The 19,006-nt window shown below is 34.6% G+C and overlaps 1 protein-coding gene and 1 pseudogene across 2 annotated transcripts; one reads left to right on the forward strand and one right to left on the reverse strand.

Annotated features, from left to right (window-relative positions):
* Positions 1-3,105: 3,105 nt before the first annotated feature.
* Positions 3,106-5,705, reverse strand: LOC143573102 (heat stress transcription factor A-7a-like). Its single transcript, XM_077058072.1, has 2 exons — positions 5,299-5,705; positions 3,106-4,274 (listed from the first exon to the last, which is right to left on the reverse strand). Exons 1-2 carry the CDS (start codon positions 5,608-5,610, stop codon positions 3,624-3,626), a joined length of 963 nt encoding a protein of 320 aa, XP_076914187.1. The 5' UTR covers positions 5,611-5,705; the 3' UTR covers positions 3,106-3,623.
* Positions 5,706-13,766: 8,061 nt separating this feature from the next.
* On the forward strand, positions 13,767-17,570 carry LOC143573114 (putative protein phosphatase 2C 50; annotated as a pseudogene). The gene is made up of 5 exons (XR_013142371.1): positions 13,767-14,081; positions 14,617-14,869; positions 14,957-15,098; positions 15,606-15,870; positions 16,781-17,570. The product of XR_013142371.1 is annotated as a putative protein phosphatase 2C 50 (transcript).
* The last annotated feature ends 1,436 nt before the right edge of the window (positions 17,571-19,006 follow it).

Here is a 19,006-nt window from a genome sequence, read left to right on the forward strand (position 1 = left end):
TAGCTAGCCCTTAAAGATACATACAACATTTTAACTTCTAATCCATTACATTATTTTCCACCCTAGCCAGCTTTCAACACCTACGAATCATTAAGGTCAAATTTTCTCCATTTCTCCCATGTTATATCCAACCTAGGCTCGCATTTCACCAATTATGTCATTGGCATTCATTGGTTTCCCTTCGAAAACCGCCTCGTTTCTCATCTTCTAAATACAGCAAACCAACTATGTTATTGACGGCCCAATCTCTTTAACTCGGATAAATTTACTCGCTTTTATCGATCTGTCTTGCTACCGGATAAACATGAATATTAAAAGTTAATATAATATACTTAAATGCCATTTAATTTGGTGTTTTAACAGTTCACAATTCCTTTCTGAATGGACCGCCTACCTTCAGAAAAAATGTATATTTAGATGCAAGTCCATAAATAAGAAAACAAAACAATATTTAGATCATGTCTTGAACATAAAAAAACAAAAAATAAACTGTAAATGATCAGAGTATAGGGTGCCCACTCCCAGTTTGTAGGGTGGTCCTTAATTTTTTTAATTTGGTCACACAAGTGTCTTCTATCCTTTTCTTTTAACTCACACCAATTGCTTTCAATATTTAATTCTTTTCCTCAACCAATTAATTTTCAAACAATTCAAAGCTAGTACTTGTCACATACACTAGAAATGTATATACACATTGTATATATGTTTATTGTTATTCTAACAGATATTATCCTTCAGATAATTGGTTATTCTCTGTGGTCAAAGCCAACGTGGATGGTGAAAATTAAGACAGGGGATAGAGAAAACTAAGCGTAATTGGTGGGGTCAGGTAATTCGGCTAGCTCGGTAACACAACCACCGATGGTTCGGTTTTGGTTTGGAAATTTTGGGTATGGGAAAAGGTGAGGGGAACGTGGGGTAGCTGTCATGAGACCGTTTTATGTGTCATTTCCGCCCTAAAAAGTAAATAAATAAGTTTATTTTAACACTATAAATTAACCAATATAATGTCTTCAAAGGTTTTACACCAAACATACACGCTCTTGAACTATATTTCTACTAGATTTTTATACTTTTCAACTAGATATCACACGGATTTAAGCAAAAAAAAGGTTGGTTTAAGCAAAAATGTCTCTAGATCGAGAGGTGGTTCTAGCCAAAATCGACTGAAACGAGATTGTAAGGGGCCATTACATGCTTTAGGTATGGAACAAATACCTTCAAATTGTTCGAGCATCTTCATTACTTCGTGTAAAAACAACTTGTTGTATAATTCAAGTTAAACTACTCTAGACTAAATAAATTTGTTGGCGAATAAGAGGAAAAATTTTAAAATCACACACACACACAAACACACCTCTAGGAACATCTTATTGAAGTTTGAACTACCTAAAACAAAGGTATATGTTGGGTCTGAAATTTGAGAATGATATTATCAATTAAATGATCCGACCATTTCACATTGTTGAGCAGCACTTCTTGTGACACTGGTAGTGTCGTCAAAGGAAGGTACTTGCGACACTTCTTTTATTGTGGCGCCACTTGAGACCCACTACCTTAGCCATTAAGAGGGCTTACTTATTCAGAGGATTCATTCAGCATGTTTATAAATATTACCATGTAAAAAACTCTATGACTAATTCAAAGGTCTATTTTTGAAAACTAAATGCTTTGGTGTTGATTGATGAGATGACGTCTTAATGCATTAAGAGGTTATCAAACAATTGTAGAAAAAATTTGTCCCCAAAAGCCCAATTTTAAAAATTGCAGCTCAAAATTAAACAAAGCCTAACGGTGTGGTTCATGAAGAGAATGAACAGCCCAATATGGCCATTGTTCAGGGCCCAGGCCTACTAATCAACAGTCATAACACTACATTTCCTTGAGCAGTTGTCCAGTTGAGCCTAGGCTTTGCAGTTGCAGCCTTACACAATAATACACATATGACATGAGAACTTGAGATCTAATAAATATTACATTAGAACTTTTTATTTATTTTTATTTGAGATATATTACATCTTATGACATAATGACATGAGTAGTTCTTGTAGGTTATGTTCTTGGATGGAAGTTAAAGATAGAGATGATGAGTAAATGTTTGTCTAACACGAGACGAAATTATGGAAAAATCACTTGTTGCATGTGTGTTTTTTTTAACAGCTAACTCATATAGTCTCTAAATTTATTTCTAAATTTACACATCCATTATGGGACTAGAACTTAATCATTTGGAGAAAAACACTTTTTTCACACACCTTGGTATTGCTAGACTACACATTTTTGTTTTCTTTCTTTGTCGTTCTAAAAATAACTTATAAGTAAACTTATGAGTATCTCATAACATGTCTTGTTTTATTTTTAAGTAAAAGTTTAAAATAATAAACCCGTTTTATTTATTTTCATAATTTTCCATGTTTATCATCAATGTTAATCAACTTTTTTTAACGGCAATCACATACAACCCCTTTGATTTTACTCTTAAAGTCTAATAAGTAATAACATCCACTTTGTGAGACTCTAACCCGTGTTGCTTTGACAGAGATAAAAACTTGATCCCACTAGACCCAGAGACAATCGAAATTTATTAAAAGTTGAACACACACGCAAGGTAAACATTAAATGAAGGCGAAACGGCTTATTTTGACTCATTGACACTTATAACTAATATAGGACCTATCTACTGGATGTGCAGGCAGTGACTATCATTTATGGGCGGGTTTCAGTCATGTGTCATGGAACTAAATCATAATGTCATGGAACTTGAAGAGTAACTATAAGATATTCTAGGAGTGGACCTGATAACTATTTGATAAATATAAGTGAAATTTATGAGAATGTTCAATTCATATAAGGTTGGTACGATTTATATTTTCTAAGTCTAATAAAGTAAAAAAAAAAAACCATTTGTTTTTAACCACAATTCAGTACCAAAAACTTACAAGGTCTCGTGAATACTCTTCTAACGAACGAATTCAGATAAATCACAGTTTGTGCAGAGCATGTAACATTACTAAAATTATGTTAGGAAACCGTGGAAGCAAAATTCAAATCTAAGAATTCTGGCAAAGAAAAAACAAGTGATTACCACTACAATGCTCGCTTAAAAGAATTTAGCTACACTTATATTTAAGTCTTTGGGTTCCTCACCTCAAACACTTTAACTTGAATTTGTGTTCTAGATTTGTTTCCGTATCGACTTATGAAATCTAGTTTTGGATAAAACAGGTTGTTTTACAAGTATCAAAAATCATCATCATAAACTAAAACTTCAAATACATATAACCATAACCACAAAAATGATTACAAATTACTAGCAATTAAACAAGTCCCAAAATTGCAGCGCAGAATCTTGTGCTGCTTCCTATCTGATCATCAAGAAAGAGTGATATATGAGAAGATCAAAACAAAGTGACATTAAACAACCCGAAAATCAAAAAAGTTAAAACAAGATAACCCAACCAACTAAACAAACAGGATCACAATCCAAGATCATCAAATCTTGTTCAATCATCATCATCATCCAATGTACCTAACTACAAATATCAATAACAAACGCGTTAGCTAACAATTGAGATCAAATAAAATGGTTAGGAATGAACAATGTCCATTATACGGCTGGCCTATTAGTTAAAATGTTCATCAAACAACTCGTCCCAAAACTCGTCATCAAAATCTTTATCCCCGCCATCAAGTTCACTCATGATTTCTTTACTTTTTTCTTCTTGAACTCTTTTGGATCTACTAATACCTTGCATTTCTAATGCAAGTTCTTCAAGCTCAGACACTTGGTCCCCGTAAAGACCTCCAAATTGTTCAACTTGTTGGGATGATTCTGCCCCTTGATCGATCATGGGTAGTCTTCTTTTCTTGTTCATGAGTCCTTCAAGCTCCCTTTTTGTATTATGTTGTGCAAGTTTTTGAACAAATTCGGGATTTTGCAATGCTTTTGCTAAAAAGGTCATTGTTTTTTGTTGCTTTTGTTCGGTTCCTTGTAATCTCAACTCCATTTCTTGAAGATGGGCGCGAGTGGTTTGTTGTTGTTGTCTAAGTTTCACTAATTCCATCATAAGAACATGTTTATCACGTTGCAAACGCTCAATTTCACCATCTAATCCAAATCTGCCAACTTCAACACATGGGTTGTTTGGTTCTTGTTGTGGTGGAGGGTGAGAAACAGCTCTTCGTCTTTTTATGTTCTTCAATATGTGTCTTTGGCCCTTTAAAAACGCCTCGTTAGCGAATTCCCATATGTCAGGATCGATTTTTCTAAATCCCTACACAAAGAAAGACGTAGTCATAGATAAAACTCACCATGCATGTTATGTAAGAAATTAGACTATCATTGAATAATATAGTTTTCATAACTATATTTAACATCGGACAAATATTATTCATGAACATATTTTGACTTGTTACATAATTAATCACTTAGACACATTTTTGAACTCCCCCAATTTTAGAGTTTTTACTATTTTTTTTTTAATTTGTTTTAATGTAAATACTAGTTAAAATCCTGGATTTTGACAATACAAAAAAAGCAACATCACTTACAAAAGACCCAAACATGCATATGCCAAAAACAATATTCGTTATATCATACTTCATTTCTAGAATCTTGTATTTAATTATGTGTTATTTGCTAGGTCATATCTAGTGTTTTTTGCATACTAGGTATTTATGTGTTCATTTGATCTAATATATATTATCAATTTGTGCATAATGTTTGCAAGATATTACAAGAAAAAGAGTTTATATAACCGACTTACGCATAATCTATTAAATCATCTGGTATATCTACTTATCATAACGCAAGTAGACATAAGAAATACCTAACTTATCCTGCTAATTTAGCTGTTGAAACCAACCGAACCTCCAAACAAAAGCAAGCCAGCCAATTTAAAATCCAAACGATTTGGTTCACATTCGGTCACGACAATTTGTCGCTTTAATAGTTCGGTTCAATGTGGATGGAACCACTTAACTTAATTTTTTTATTTATATATAACCCTTTTTTTTCATTTTTAAATTTTAGAATATATAGTTTATAGTTACGTATATGTATTGTTATCAAAAACCTTTTCTCACTTTAGATTTTCAAAACACAACCTAACTACCTAGGAATGTTAAAATATATATAAATTACCAGCCAAACCGGTAAAACCAACCAAATCCTACCGACATACCAAACCGTGTGTTTAACAGTTCAGCCTATAATTTAAACCAACCCATGCCAACCTCTATAACAAATATTAAAAAGAAACATAAAAAAAAAAGAAAAAAAGGGAGATTGTAACTTACATAGGTGTTAAGCTGCCTAATAAAGCTAGAAAAATTATTGTGCTTAAAATATCTTGGAAGCAGGTTGGTAGAGAAGGCATTTGGATCCCAAACAACAAAGCTTTGACCATTTCTATTCCATGACAAAATGTGATCAAAACTTTCATCATTCACCATATCATAAACTTTTGTCAAGAAAGGTGGAGGTCCAGATTCATGAAGGCCCTCCATTGGCTGCGGTGGCGCGGGTTGCTTTCCCCGCGATCCACCCGCGCCACTTGAACTATCACCTGATGAGTTTTCTTCTTTAACGAACGAAAACAAAGGATTCATTATCAAAATCTTCAAGTTAACAAAAATTGTTGATGGGTTATGATCTTTTCAATCTAATCTCAAATGGGTTAATCAGATTTTGAACAAAACTTTTGAAAACAAAAATTCAAGATCCAGATTCTTGATCTTGGAGTGAATTATTGAGACAAGATCTAACTTAGGGATCAAATGACAAAAAGATACGAGAATGTTGGTTAAAGATTGGTGTTTTTGAGGATGCTTTGTGTGAAAACAATGTGAAGTTAATCAGTGTGTGTTTTGAAAGAGATGAAGAACATTTGAGGAAACATTTTGACAACTGATAGATCTTTATAGAGTGGTGGTCTTTCTACTTTTGGGAAAATTCTACTTTGACAAGTTGGTGGTTGGTCTGTAAAATATGATAATATGTGGGGCAATTATATAAAATCCATGTGTTTTTGACCAAATAGGAAGTTTCTAGACCTAATAGGACCTTAAGTTTTATTGCTTTTCTCATATTTGAAAAAAAAAATCAGCAAAGTGACTTTTTTGATCTATAGAAAATGTTTGATGTAAAATATGATTTTATTTAAAAAAACATAGAATAATGTGATTATACTAAAAATGTTAATATACTCATGCTAGAACAAAATTGTGTGTTACGCCTGAGAATTCTGTTATTTTGATGGCACAACGATTGTCAAGTGACAGCCGACAATATGGTTTCACGGAGCAACGCCCAAGCCAAACTTTGAAGCCAGTGTGAGCCCGGTTAAGACAACATGGTATGACCAGAGTGAGACAACGGACAGAGATCTCCAAATTGAAAAGTGTATTGTCCTAACACATAAGAAAGTCGTTTTAATTAAAAAAAAAAAACTTAAAATGTTAATAGAGTTCAGAATACTTCATGACAGATTATATAGAATTATATGCTTTAAGTCCTTACTAATTAATCCATCTAACGGTCGATCGTTCTTGTAATTAAGTGAAAGAATATCATTAATATTTGTTACATATGACTTTCTTTGGTTTTTCTTTCTATTCCTTGTATGTTAAGTCCTTACTGATTAATCCATCTTCTGATTAATTTTGACTTTTCGAAATAAACACATGATTTTGGTTTAATGTAAAGGATTCATACAAACGTGGATTCAAATAGAGGATCCAAATAGTAGAAATAATATCATGTATTTACATCAGGATTTGAACACTTTTAAAAAGGTTTTGTTAAGTCAAACATAAAAGAATTGAACTAATACGTGAATCTAAAATATCAGACTACAAATGAGTTGAACTTGATAACATTCTAGCCTATTATTTGTTACTATAAAATAATAATTTTATAACAGTTTAAGAGAGAGCGTTGATGTTAGGTCACTAACATAAAAGATATTAACAACATGTTAATGTATTATTGTATGCTTTAAAAGTCCCTTGACACGACACCGATTGTTGATTGTTGATTGTTGATTGTCGATTGAATGAACTTGTTGTTATAAAACTCGCTCCTTCGTTTGAGCTCGAGGAACTTCGAATCCTCATTTCGAGAGGTGAATACTTAAATAGAGTAAAGTGCAGTTTTCGTCCCTATGGTTTGTCTAAATATGCAGTTTTAGTCCAAGAGTTTCAAATTTGCGATTTACGTCCTTGTGGTTTCATTTCACTTGCAATTAAACCCAACCACACCAACACCATTAAGTCTGATCGTTAAACCCATCAGCGTGTCCCTCACGTGAGGAGCAGTTTTGTCCTTTTTTTTTCCTCAAATACACCACAACCCTCCCGTGAGGGGGCTTGCGGATCACGGTTGGGGTTTATTTGGGGAGAACAAGGATGCAATTGACGTGAGGGGCATACTGATGTGTTTAACGACCAGAATTAACGGGGTTAGTGAGATCGGGTATAATTGCAAGTGAAATGAAACCATAAGGATGAAAATTGCAAATTTGAAACTATTGAACTAAAACCACAAATTTAAACAGACCACGGGGACGAAAACCGCATTTCACTCACTTAAAAACTAACCACTATATGATCATGTTACTTATTAATATTTATAACTTTTAAATATTGATACTTTTTTCTGGGAATATTTCCAAGAACAAGAAAAAAAGCATATAAAAAATTGAGCGTGAGCAAAAGGGTGAAGGTGTAGGCCCGATTCAAACAAGTTGCAAGAAGTCTCGACTTATGTCTAGAATTTACGGAACTTAACTAGTTGATGTTGCATGGAACCACTCAATCATATTCGTATGCAACTTGCAATAGAAAATGTAACTAATCAAATACAAATTAAATAACAAGTTGTTACTTTCTTAATCAAATTGTTTGATTGATTGATATAAGACTAATTAAATAATTATAAAATTTGCCATGTATATTCAGTAACCTGTCTATTGTATTTACAATATATGGATTATGAGAAAACATGTGAAGTGAATCTTAAATTTGTTGAAAGTCAAAAGGGTCGGTTATGTTATGAGTCAAACAAGTTTGAATTAACACGGGTTTTGATCGAATTATGTTCATGTAAAAATGGATTTTTATCTTTGGAAACATATATAACAGTGTAGTTTTTTTCATTATTATCTTTATAAAAAATAATTAATAAGTTTAGTACAAGTCAAATATTGGATATGTATCTAAGTTATTTTTCTATTATCTTTTTTATTTTTTATTAATAGTTAATGAAATTATAATGTGTTCAAAGCAATGGCAAATATTAAATTATTTTATTTATTCTATAAATAAAATACTTTTTGGATTCTCTTGGGTCACCCGAGGACCGAATACAGTTCTTATACTACTTGAGTTTCTTTTGCCTGAGTTTGTTTCTCTCCACTTACATTTATACCTTGGTGTTTCCGCATGAAGTAAAGTTGGTGCGATCAACTTTGCGAATTTATTATAGGGGCGGATCTAGGGGAGCTAGAGAGGGTGCCTGAATACCCCTCAATTTTATCGCGCGAAGTGCAAATTAGTGCTTTTTTTTTCTTTTTTATTATGTATTCGAATATTTTTTAACAAATATTATGATGCCTCTAGATCTACATTTTTTTAGATATTTTTGAATTTTTCTTCTAGATCTGTCACTACGAGAGCCATCTCTAGGGGGGAGTATAATTATGCTAAGACTTTAGGCTCCCACTTGAATAAGGCTTCCAATTTTAGGTTGGTTATATAAAGGCATTCATGGATAAGTGTTCAAGTTAGAATAAAAACATGCTAAGTGATGAAAATGACCCTTAAGTTATTTGAAAAGACAACAATATTCGTAGTTAGTCGTTTTGCTTTATAACAATAAAACTCGTAAAAGGCATCCGTTTCTCGTTTCGTTTTAGCCCTCCAAAAGAGTTGAGACGGTCTTGGTCACTAATATGTTATATTTATGTGTGCATAACTCCATGCATTGAAAATCTTCTTAATTTGTCTGGACAAAAGCATTCTTAATTCTTTTGGGTTCGGTTATGGAGACTTGGAGAGCAAGGTTTACACAACCTCTTGGTGTTGCAAACCTTGCTCGATCTTTTGTGTAAATTACCTAGCTCTTCAATGTACTTGGGCTAGAAGTGGCATACCTTGCATCAATCCATGCATCATGCATGACTTTGTTTTTCCAACTTTTATTTAGCCAATGTTTTTTTACCTAATCTTGATCAACCCTGCTAGATTAGAGGTCACCAACAACTTCAAAGAACACATGTTAAGCTTAAAATTCCACTAGACGTTGCTAAAACATTAGCACAATACATACTCAAGACCAAATTAGCAACATATATAACCACTAACATAAAAACACTAATGGGCAGGGTGAACCTAGCCCTTTTTTTGGGGTGTGTGTGTGTGGGGGGGGGGGTGTCTGAAAAAAAGTTTTCTAGTGTTATACATATGTAAAGATCACGATCGCTTCTCTAAAATTACTATTAAGCCCTCCGATCGCCCTTCATAAAAAGAGTTCTTAGGTCCGACATGTGTTACACGGGTAACAACTCTATGACTCCAAAATGAATAATTTGATCACAAACCTTGTTATTCTAATCCTCAAATGGGTCACAACACTTAGTGACTAATTTTACACATGTTTAGCATCATTACATACAAATATTTAAGTCACGTTTATATTATGGAAACTCTGGGCCATGCATGCTAGTATGCTACTACCGTCTACCGATCTCACAGATTAGATTGGATTACTCTTGGGCTTGTGGATTGCATTTTGTTATTGTTAGTTTGAAATTTGAATTTTTGAAAGCGTGTGTGTGATGGGCTGATTTTAGACTTCTAGGGCCCATTAGATCATGTGGCCATGTGGGTGTTGTTTGTTTTTTAGGACACTTCAAACTAGAGGTGGATATAGAAACCGGTTCGGTTTCTAACTGATTTTTAACTCACTAGCCGGTCCAATTCTAACCGGTTACTAATCGATTCTAACCGTCGGTTAGTAACCGTTTTGTATTATTGATTTTAAAACCGTTAACCGAACCGGTTAACCAATTAAAAACCGGTTATTAACCGGTCAAAACGAATTATCTAACCGATTACTACCCTACCCGAAAAACCAGTCTAACCGGTTATTTCCCACCAAACGGTTAACTGATTTGTGCACCTCTACTTCAAACATATGTATGTTCGTATTTGTTTGTTAAACTTACCAAATGAAATTCTTTGTTCATGTCCGTTCAATTATTAAACGGACAAATATATACGAACTTCCCGTCAAACGGTTCAGCGGACGTCTGTTCGTTTACAACCCTACTCTTAGTTAGAGGTGCACAAATCGGGTTTTTCAAATACCCGGGTTCGGGTATGATCGTGTATTGGAAAATCGGGTATTGGTAATAATCGGGTAGGGTTCGGGTCCGGGTATTGCCTTTAAAAACCATATCCTATGCATCGGGTTCGGGTCGGGTATAGAACCGGGTAAATCTCTCTCTCGCTCTCTCTCTCTCTCCCATTGTCGCGCTCTCTCTCTCTCTGTCTCGCTCCCATATTCAATCTCTCTCTCTCTCTGACTCTCTTCCTCACACACACACGCGCGCTCTCCTTCTCTCCCTCTCTCTCTCTCTCTCTCTTGCTCAATCATTCTCTCTCCCCCTCTCTCTCAACCTCTCTCTTGCTCGCTCATTCTCTCTCCCTCTCTCTCCATCTCTAGCGCGCGCTCTCCCTGTGTGTGTGACATTCGTTAAAAATTTGGACTTGTATTTTTTTACCCAGCCCGCTTTGTAGTTTGATTCTTCATTGATTATTAAAAGTACCTAATTGTTCATATTTATTTATGATTGTTACATTTTTCCTATTGTTTGAAGTGTTACATACTCAATCGCAAACATTATTTCATGTGTTTCGTACTTAAACTGCATCTAATCCAAGTTCAATGACCATATACGTCAAAAATCAAAATTTTGAAATCTTGGACGTGTCGCGATACGTCATACGTGAAGCCACACCCGTGGACTTCGAGATACGCAACGATTCTAGGGTTCAACCTGGATCTATTTTGGGCCACACGACGCGAACCAACTCTATCTCCACATTCACGATACGCAACACAGGTCGTTGTATCGTGGGGTTGAGCTAGCTTCATGGCTTGCACCATGCTAGCCCGATTTCTCGCCCATGACTCGTCTAAATCATTAATTTGGTCAAAGAATCTTCAATTTAATGATTATTGCCCAAAGACTAGCTTTTTGATTAGCCTTTTGCAATTAATCTATTTGGTTAGCCCACTTCTAATCCTATACTGCAACTCAATGAATCTCACTTTCGTTTTTGCTATCAATTTGGTTCTTAAAGGTCAACATTGACTTTCAAAGTCAACTGCTCTCAAGTCCTGCTTCTCGTTTATTCATTCCTTGGGTAATTAACTTTTGTTTTGTGTACATATTCACATTATGAACATAACCATGCTGACAAAACCAATTGACAAAGGTGGTGATGCATTATTTTCGCCATTCGGTTCATTTAAGTCATGTTTATGCTCAAAGTTCAAACATGGGAATGAATAATGTCTGTATTTGAAGAAACACAGATCCACCCCTCAAGGTCTAACAAGTAGTCTGAGGGTAATGGTTAAGTATTCCCCACGACGGGTTATAATCCTTCTTGGCAAAGATGAGTATATCCTGTAAAATAGAACACCGTGAGCTCGTTACGAGGAATAGGGGGGGATTCTCCCGTAACCACCCTCCGGCGTAAGAATCAGTATTTGGTAATACAATGAAAATGTATTGAGAGAGAGTTGTAATATTGGATCGTGGATCCTTTACCGTTTGCAGATATGTTGGTATTTATAGCAGGAGGAGAGAGAGGGGGTATGGTCAACCTTCCTGTCAGCCTTTCCACCAACAATATTCTCCATTTGCGCGGTCATGGAGGTTGATGGATATCATGGCCTTTTGACATGGACGTGTAGTCCTATTTTGTATCGTCCTTTATGTGTTCTTCAATCCCCATTGGTTGGGTGATATTCCCAATGTAAATTCTTCCTTTTTGTCCCATGCTGGTGAAAATCTTTACGCTACCATTCCAAAGGTGTCAGGGAATGTTTATTATATTAGGCTATGGTTGTTGCGCCATGCAACCCGCTCAGCGCACGGTCTGTCCGCTTTTATTAGGCTATGGTTAAGGCGCCATGTCCTCCGCCTAGCGCATAATTTATCCCTCATCGGGTGTTATATTAATTTGATGGTGGGTTTATTACCTTACCTCTACAGTGTTAAATGGCAGTATGAAACTCAGGTGTTCATTATTCAAATTGGATTCGAAAAAAACAAAATTTCATCTAACCAAATCATGGACGAAAAAGAATTTTATGGAGTTCGAATTTAGAAATGCCCAACCAAACCGTTTCACAAATAAATCAAATTAAAAAAATACATATTTTGTTGTTATATAAGTTAACTTATTTTTTATACATAAGATATTGTTTTCTTATTTTTATATATATAACATAAATTTTTTAAATGTATTTGAATCCAATTATTACTAGGATTATCCAATGGAGTCTTTTGAATTTCAGTTAGTCTATAATACTTATTTGTTTGGTATATCCACCGACCAATACTTATAAATAGAGGAGTCATTTAAGTTTTGGCTTGCCAGCAGTAACATAAAATATTCCGGTGTTAATTAGGGTTTTAGAATTTAACAGATGAAGAAAAGAATATTAGTTTTTTCGGTATTAGGGTTTATTATCGCCTGCATGATTACACTTACCACAGGCGAATCGTAGACGTGCATGGCGGTGTATGAAGAAGGCGGTGCGCCCGCGGTGTTCAAGTCACCAATGTGCCCTACATGGAAGCATGATCCTAGGGCAGCAGGAAGATGTCAATCGGCTACTCGTCAGGGCCGGCGGAAATCACTCGAAGATTGCGCTCTATGTACTCTCGATATCTGGATTCCCTTTCCAGGTAATGTACATGAAACCAAAAAAACCTAGATGGTTAGTTAGTTTGGTGTTTTTGTAAAAACCGAACTTGAGTTTAGGTTTAGGTTGTTGCAGGTAACAAAATTCGAAAAAACTTAACTGACCGAATTTATAGATTTTTATTTTTTTAAGTAACCAATTTATAAAAATTAAATAAGTATATAACTCAAAAACCTAAAAACCAAACCGAAACAAAAACCTATGGTTTAGTTCCCAAAATTATAGTTTTTTTTATTTAATTTAAAGTAAATTATAAGAATTTAAGAAATATATAACTCAAATGCTTTAGATATTTAGGCTCAATTTCATTAGTTTGGGTCAAAGTTTTTTCGACCCGTAATTTTCAAGATCCAATGACAAAACCGAAATCCCAAACTGAAGAAAACTGAAATAGAACGCTTTTCAAATCTTCAAAAACCGGAGTTAGATTTTGGTTTCGAATGTAACAAAAACTGAAAAAACCAAACCGAGCCGAATTTATATATTTTTTATATTTTATTTTAAGTAAAGAATTGATAAATATATAACTCAAAAATTTTAGACTAAATGTACAATAATCATTTAGTTTTTAAATAACAAAATTATTTAGGCCCAAATTCAATATTTTTGGCAACTTTTTTCCTACAAAATTTTCAACTTCAAATGGCAAAAGCGAACAAAATACTCATGCTAGGTAGTTTGAATATAAATTTCTTTTGAAGTTATGTTGAAACTTGAAACCAAGTATATATTGTGTTTCTAAAAACAATTATAAAGTTTTTTTTCATATGGTTGATTTCTCATGTGCTGCAGGCCCTAATGGTATTAGAGATACTTCAGTTGGGATTGTAGCAGTTTTTGATGGACATAATGGTGCAGAAGCTAGTGAGATGGCTTCAAAGCTGTTACTTGACTATTTCACACTGCATACATCTTTTCTTTTGGATGCCACATTTTCATTTTTGTCCAAGATATCAAAGGGAATGTTACCAAATAAAGGGGAACTTGGTGATTATGTGCTGCATGTTGGAAGGTTGCTATCCCTCTCTCACACACGCGCACACACACACATTGACGAAGCTTACTTAGGCCTTCCCCTGTTTTTTCGCGCAGTAGTGTAAATTTACCCGTTTTCGGCCGAAGTTTTTTTTACGTAGTGTAAATTTAGCCTTTTTCAACCAAAAATTTGAGCCAGGCCCCCCTCGTTTGTGAAACTTTTTAAATACATTTTGAGTCCCCCCCCCCCCCCCCCGCGGTATATCTTAGTTCAAGCTTCGCCACTGCACGCACACACACTCTATAACACTACTAGTAACTCTCTGATCAAAGTAGACTTATTAACTGCAATGTCACGGTGAACCAACGAACCCGTTTGGCTAAACGGGTCGGGTTCGGGTCAACCCATTGGTATCTTATGCCAAGTTTTAAAACTAAAAAGAAAATTAACATAATAATTTATTATTACAATGTGTCTTATATAAATTTGTATTTTTTATTGTGAAATGCAAACTTTAGGCATTAATATGTGAAAACACAAAAAAAAGTGAAAAAACTTTCGGGTCAAACAGGTCGTGTTCAGGTCAACCCGCGAATATGCGGGTCATGTTCAGTTTCACGTGTCTTTCATGATTTTCATGTTCGTGTCATAATTTCATGTCTGTGTCGGGTTGGACCCACCAACCTGCGAACACGACCGGTTTAACACCTCTAAATTGTCACCTTCTCGTATTTAAGCAACTTCAACACCATATATCAACAAGTATTTGGCATTTTTGTTACAGGATTAAGTTTACATTGTCAAAAATTTTCAATGGAGATTTTCACTTGGAAATCCTGAAGGAATCGCTGTTGAAGGCGATTGAAGATATCGATGCCGCATTTTCTGAGGTTAGTGGTGGCTGCTGCATTTCCTTTTGTTTCTCTAATCTCTATATAATATGCTTGTGTTTATAATTTGTTTCTTACTTTTTAAAGGAAGCATCTAGATACAACTTCAACTCTGGTTCCACTGCAGCAGTTATATTAATAGCAGATAATCAAATTCTAGCTGCCAATGTTGGAGACTCTAAGGCTTTCCTATGCTCTGAGACGTTCCAGTCGCCTACCGAGGCTAAAGGTTAGAAACTAAGCTTCTTTAAATATTTTTTTGAGACATTGTATATAAAAGGGCATGTAGTTATGTATTTAATGGATACATCATACATTTATCTTATTACTCTTGCATTTTCTTTGCACTATTAGACTGAATAGACTTGGGATATCATCATCATCGTACTCAGTATATCCCACCAATAGCAAAGCTATGGTAGAGTCTGAGGAGGGTAAGATGTAGACAACCTTACCTCTACCCTTTAGGAATAGAGAGGCTGCTTCCGGTGAGACCCCCGGCTCGATAGTAGTTTTGCATGATTGGTGCATGTACCCTTGTCTTTCGGCTATCAACGCCACCACATGATGCCTGATTAACCTTCCTCCACTTTTAACGTTATTTTCACGAGATAATAACGTGAATACGCATATTTATGACCTGTTTAACTGGCACCAATGTTTGTTACCTTTTATGCACTTTAGGTTATTATTGAGTTCACAAAGGCTGATAATAGAATGTTTATGTAAATGGCAGCTACATTAATGAGATTGTACAGAAATGAAAGACGCGATGGTGCTACTAAACGGATGAAAGATTACGGAAATTTTAAAGTGGCGGCATCTGATGGCTTACCTCATTTTGCAGCCATAGAGTTGACCAATGACCACCATCCTGACAGGGTTGATGAAAGGTCTCGGGTGGAATCAGCTGGCGGTTCTGTTCTCGAGTTGAATGGCGTATCCCGGGTTAATGGTCAGTTGGCTGTTTCGCGCTCTATTGGTGATTTGCCCTTTAAAAGGTAAACTTTGCTGCTTTGCATATTGATATTTGCATGATAATGTAATAAGTCTTGATATGATTTTCAAAAGCTTTTATGAAAAAATAACTTTCAAAAATATTGATTTAAGGTAAGATACATTTTCAAAGTTTGACCAGAACATCCATCCGGATATTGGCCATACAGTCTTTCTGACCAATAATTTTCAAAGTTTGACACCCCTATGGTCAGAATTAGGGGTGACAATTGTGACCTATGGGTTGAATGGGTTGTATCAAAATGTATATGATGAGTCAGAATGGGTAAAACTTAAAAAAGAAAATGATTGAAACGGGTCAAAACGGGTTGACATTTCTCAGTTTTTTTTAATGAAACGAGAAAAACAGAGGAAACTTTTTTTGTATTTTTACTTTTTTAGTTTTTGATTTATATTTCGAGTTATAATTTTTTAATTATTTTTTTTTGAATTTTTTGGTGAGGGGTTTTAAAATAGGTCAAAATGGGTTGAGATTTCCCCTCACCAAAAAATTCAAAAAAAAATAATTAAAAATTATAACTCGAAATATAAATCAAAAACTTAAAACGCAAAAATACGAAAAAAGTTTTCTTCGTTTTTCTCGTTCCATAAAAAAAAACTCGGAGAAATGTCAACTCGTTTTGACCCGTTTCAATCATTTTCTTTTTTTAGTTTGACCCATCATATACATTTTGATACAATCCATTCAACCCAATGGGTCACAATTGCCACCTCTAGTCAGAATGGCCATCTGAATATTGTTCTGACGTCCGCTCTGACCAATAATTTTCAAATTTTAACTTTTTTTTTTGTAAAAACGACTTTCTAAGTGTGTTGTGAACGGCCGTTTGATTGTTTTGCATCAAACGACTTTCTAGACTATTGTTTACTTAGTTTTCATTGTTTTTGCATCAGCTTTGGTGTCATATCTGTTCCCGAGGTGACCGATTGGCAGCCTCTGAGAGCTAATGATAGTTATTTGGTGGTTACTTCTGACGGTGTTCTTGAAAAGATGGACCCGCAGGATGTCTGTGATATATTCTGGGAGTTACATACTCATGCCCCCCTTGAGTTACAATACAGTCCGTCGTGTTCATAATCATTAGCCGATTGTGTTGTTGATACCGCTCTTGAAAGAGGCAGTATGGATAATGTGGCGGCTGTTGTAGTTCCGTTTGGACTAGAAAAGCTGCCTACTGAACGATTCCGAGAAGTTGGACTGCAGAGTTATGCGGAGGGAGAGTTTGGTAATTTTACTATATCAACCTGGTCTGCGAATCCGGTTTGGTGATTTAGGAGTAGAGTAGGTGTAAAATAGAGAGTGTGTGTTCGCCGGTAAATATTAAACGATTATGCTGATGGTAATTTTATTATTGACAAATTTATTAGGTGACTATTGATAAAGGTTAATCTTTTGTGTTATTTGGTTATAATGTCTTTCTATAACTAAAAACTATCATAGAATGCAATTCCCAGTTATGTTTCTCACTTTTTTATATTAAGTTAGGAGTTGTGTATACATATGTATCTTCTTGAAAAAATAAATATAAACATGAAATATATTACAAATTTAAACTGAGACATTGATACGAATATGTCGATATTGGTATCGAATTGAATAAAGATTAACTTATAAAGCTTTTATTAACTAAGCAATAGCAGAATCAATACCAAATTGAGAAAACCAATCAATTATAAAATTTGATAAAAAGGAATTGTTACATATTTTGCTCATATCAGTTAAACTCCTAGTCTATGTAAATAGGAGGTTATGTTTTGTATTCATTCAGTTATCTGAATAATAAGTTAATAAGGTCTAAGAGCACAAAGTTTGCGATAACAATTGTTTCGACAGTTCGTTAGTTTCTTTACTCTCTTTATGTTGTAATCCTTTTTGCATTCTTCTGTTAGTTCAAGATTTCAAGATTTCACCATGGCTATAAATCAAACTGAAGGAAATACAAATCATAGTTCAAACAACTATCAACAATCTGTCAGACATTACTATTTTATTTCTGTAAAACCAACTGCAAAGTTAAGGTGGAACAAAAACCAATATTTTTATGCACAACTAGCTACCAGATAGATCTTTGATCTTTAATTATTTGATTCAGCAGGATTTGTATATTTTAATTATTAAGTATCATTAGTTTTCGATAATAGTATGACACAGTATCTTGCGGCACAACTCGTGATCATTAAAGCCTAAAAATTTCCATATAAATGGTCTATGTTGTCAAAAGCCCTTTGGGTGTGTGCCTAGGCCCTCAGGCAGGGTGAGGCGCAGGAAAAGCGCATCACTTCCATCCAGGCCCTCCGGAAACCTTCAGGCGAGATTGTGGTTAGATTTCTAATTGCGAGATTCCAGCCAAATCCTGACATAACAACAAAATCTTTGCATATTCCTAACAAAGCCTAAAACATGTCTAAAACCCCTAAAAATTTATGTTTATGCTATTGCTCAAAGTGCAAGAAAAAAAAAGAGTAATCATATTTATCTAGTACTTATACTTGATGGTACCATTATCAGGAGTGTGGCTAATAAGGCTATGTCACATAGTGGATGGACTCCAAAATGAGATGTTTTGTGCTATGTGACGTCCAGTCAGCAAAATGTGTGTTTTTGTTGTTTTTGTGTGTGTATATATATATATCACACATATGAATGTAATAATAATAAAAGAAAAAGATGAAAGGGCGACAAATGTTTCTCGCCCCCTTACAAATCGCCCCTTTGTAGCCCGGGGGCTGTGTTCCACAAACTTGTCGCCCCAAATCTCCCAAATTTGTCGGCCATTACATATAATCTAACAACGGCATAATCACCAAAGCTCTAGCAAATGAAAACCATTCAACGACTCAAAATCATCCATAAGACCATAATAACAGTAAAATGCAAGCATACATGCTTCAGTATCTTTAAGCCACATAGTTAACCTTTTCTTTTACCATTAAAAAAAAATTGTTAAGTCTTAAGTCAAATCTTACTATACTATTAAAGCAATATAAGATATTCACATGACATTCAACCAACATGTACACGTAGAGTCATCATTTTCCATCTATAGATTGTCACATAATTCACTAATTAATATTTCTAGAATCATAACCTTACTAATTAATGTTTTCTATAATCATAAC

This window comes from Bidens hawaiensis, unplaced genomic scaffold (assembly GCF_021521415.1).
Source record: "Bidens hawaiensis isolate Kalapana, Puna unplaced genomic scaffold, B.hawaiensis_p1.1 tig00026205_1, whole genome shotgun sequence".
NCBI classification, from domain to species: Eukaryota; Viridiplantae; Streptophyta; class Magnoliopsida; order Asterales; family Asteraceae; genus Bidens; species Bidens hawaiensis.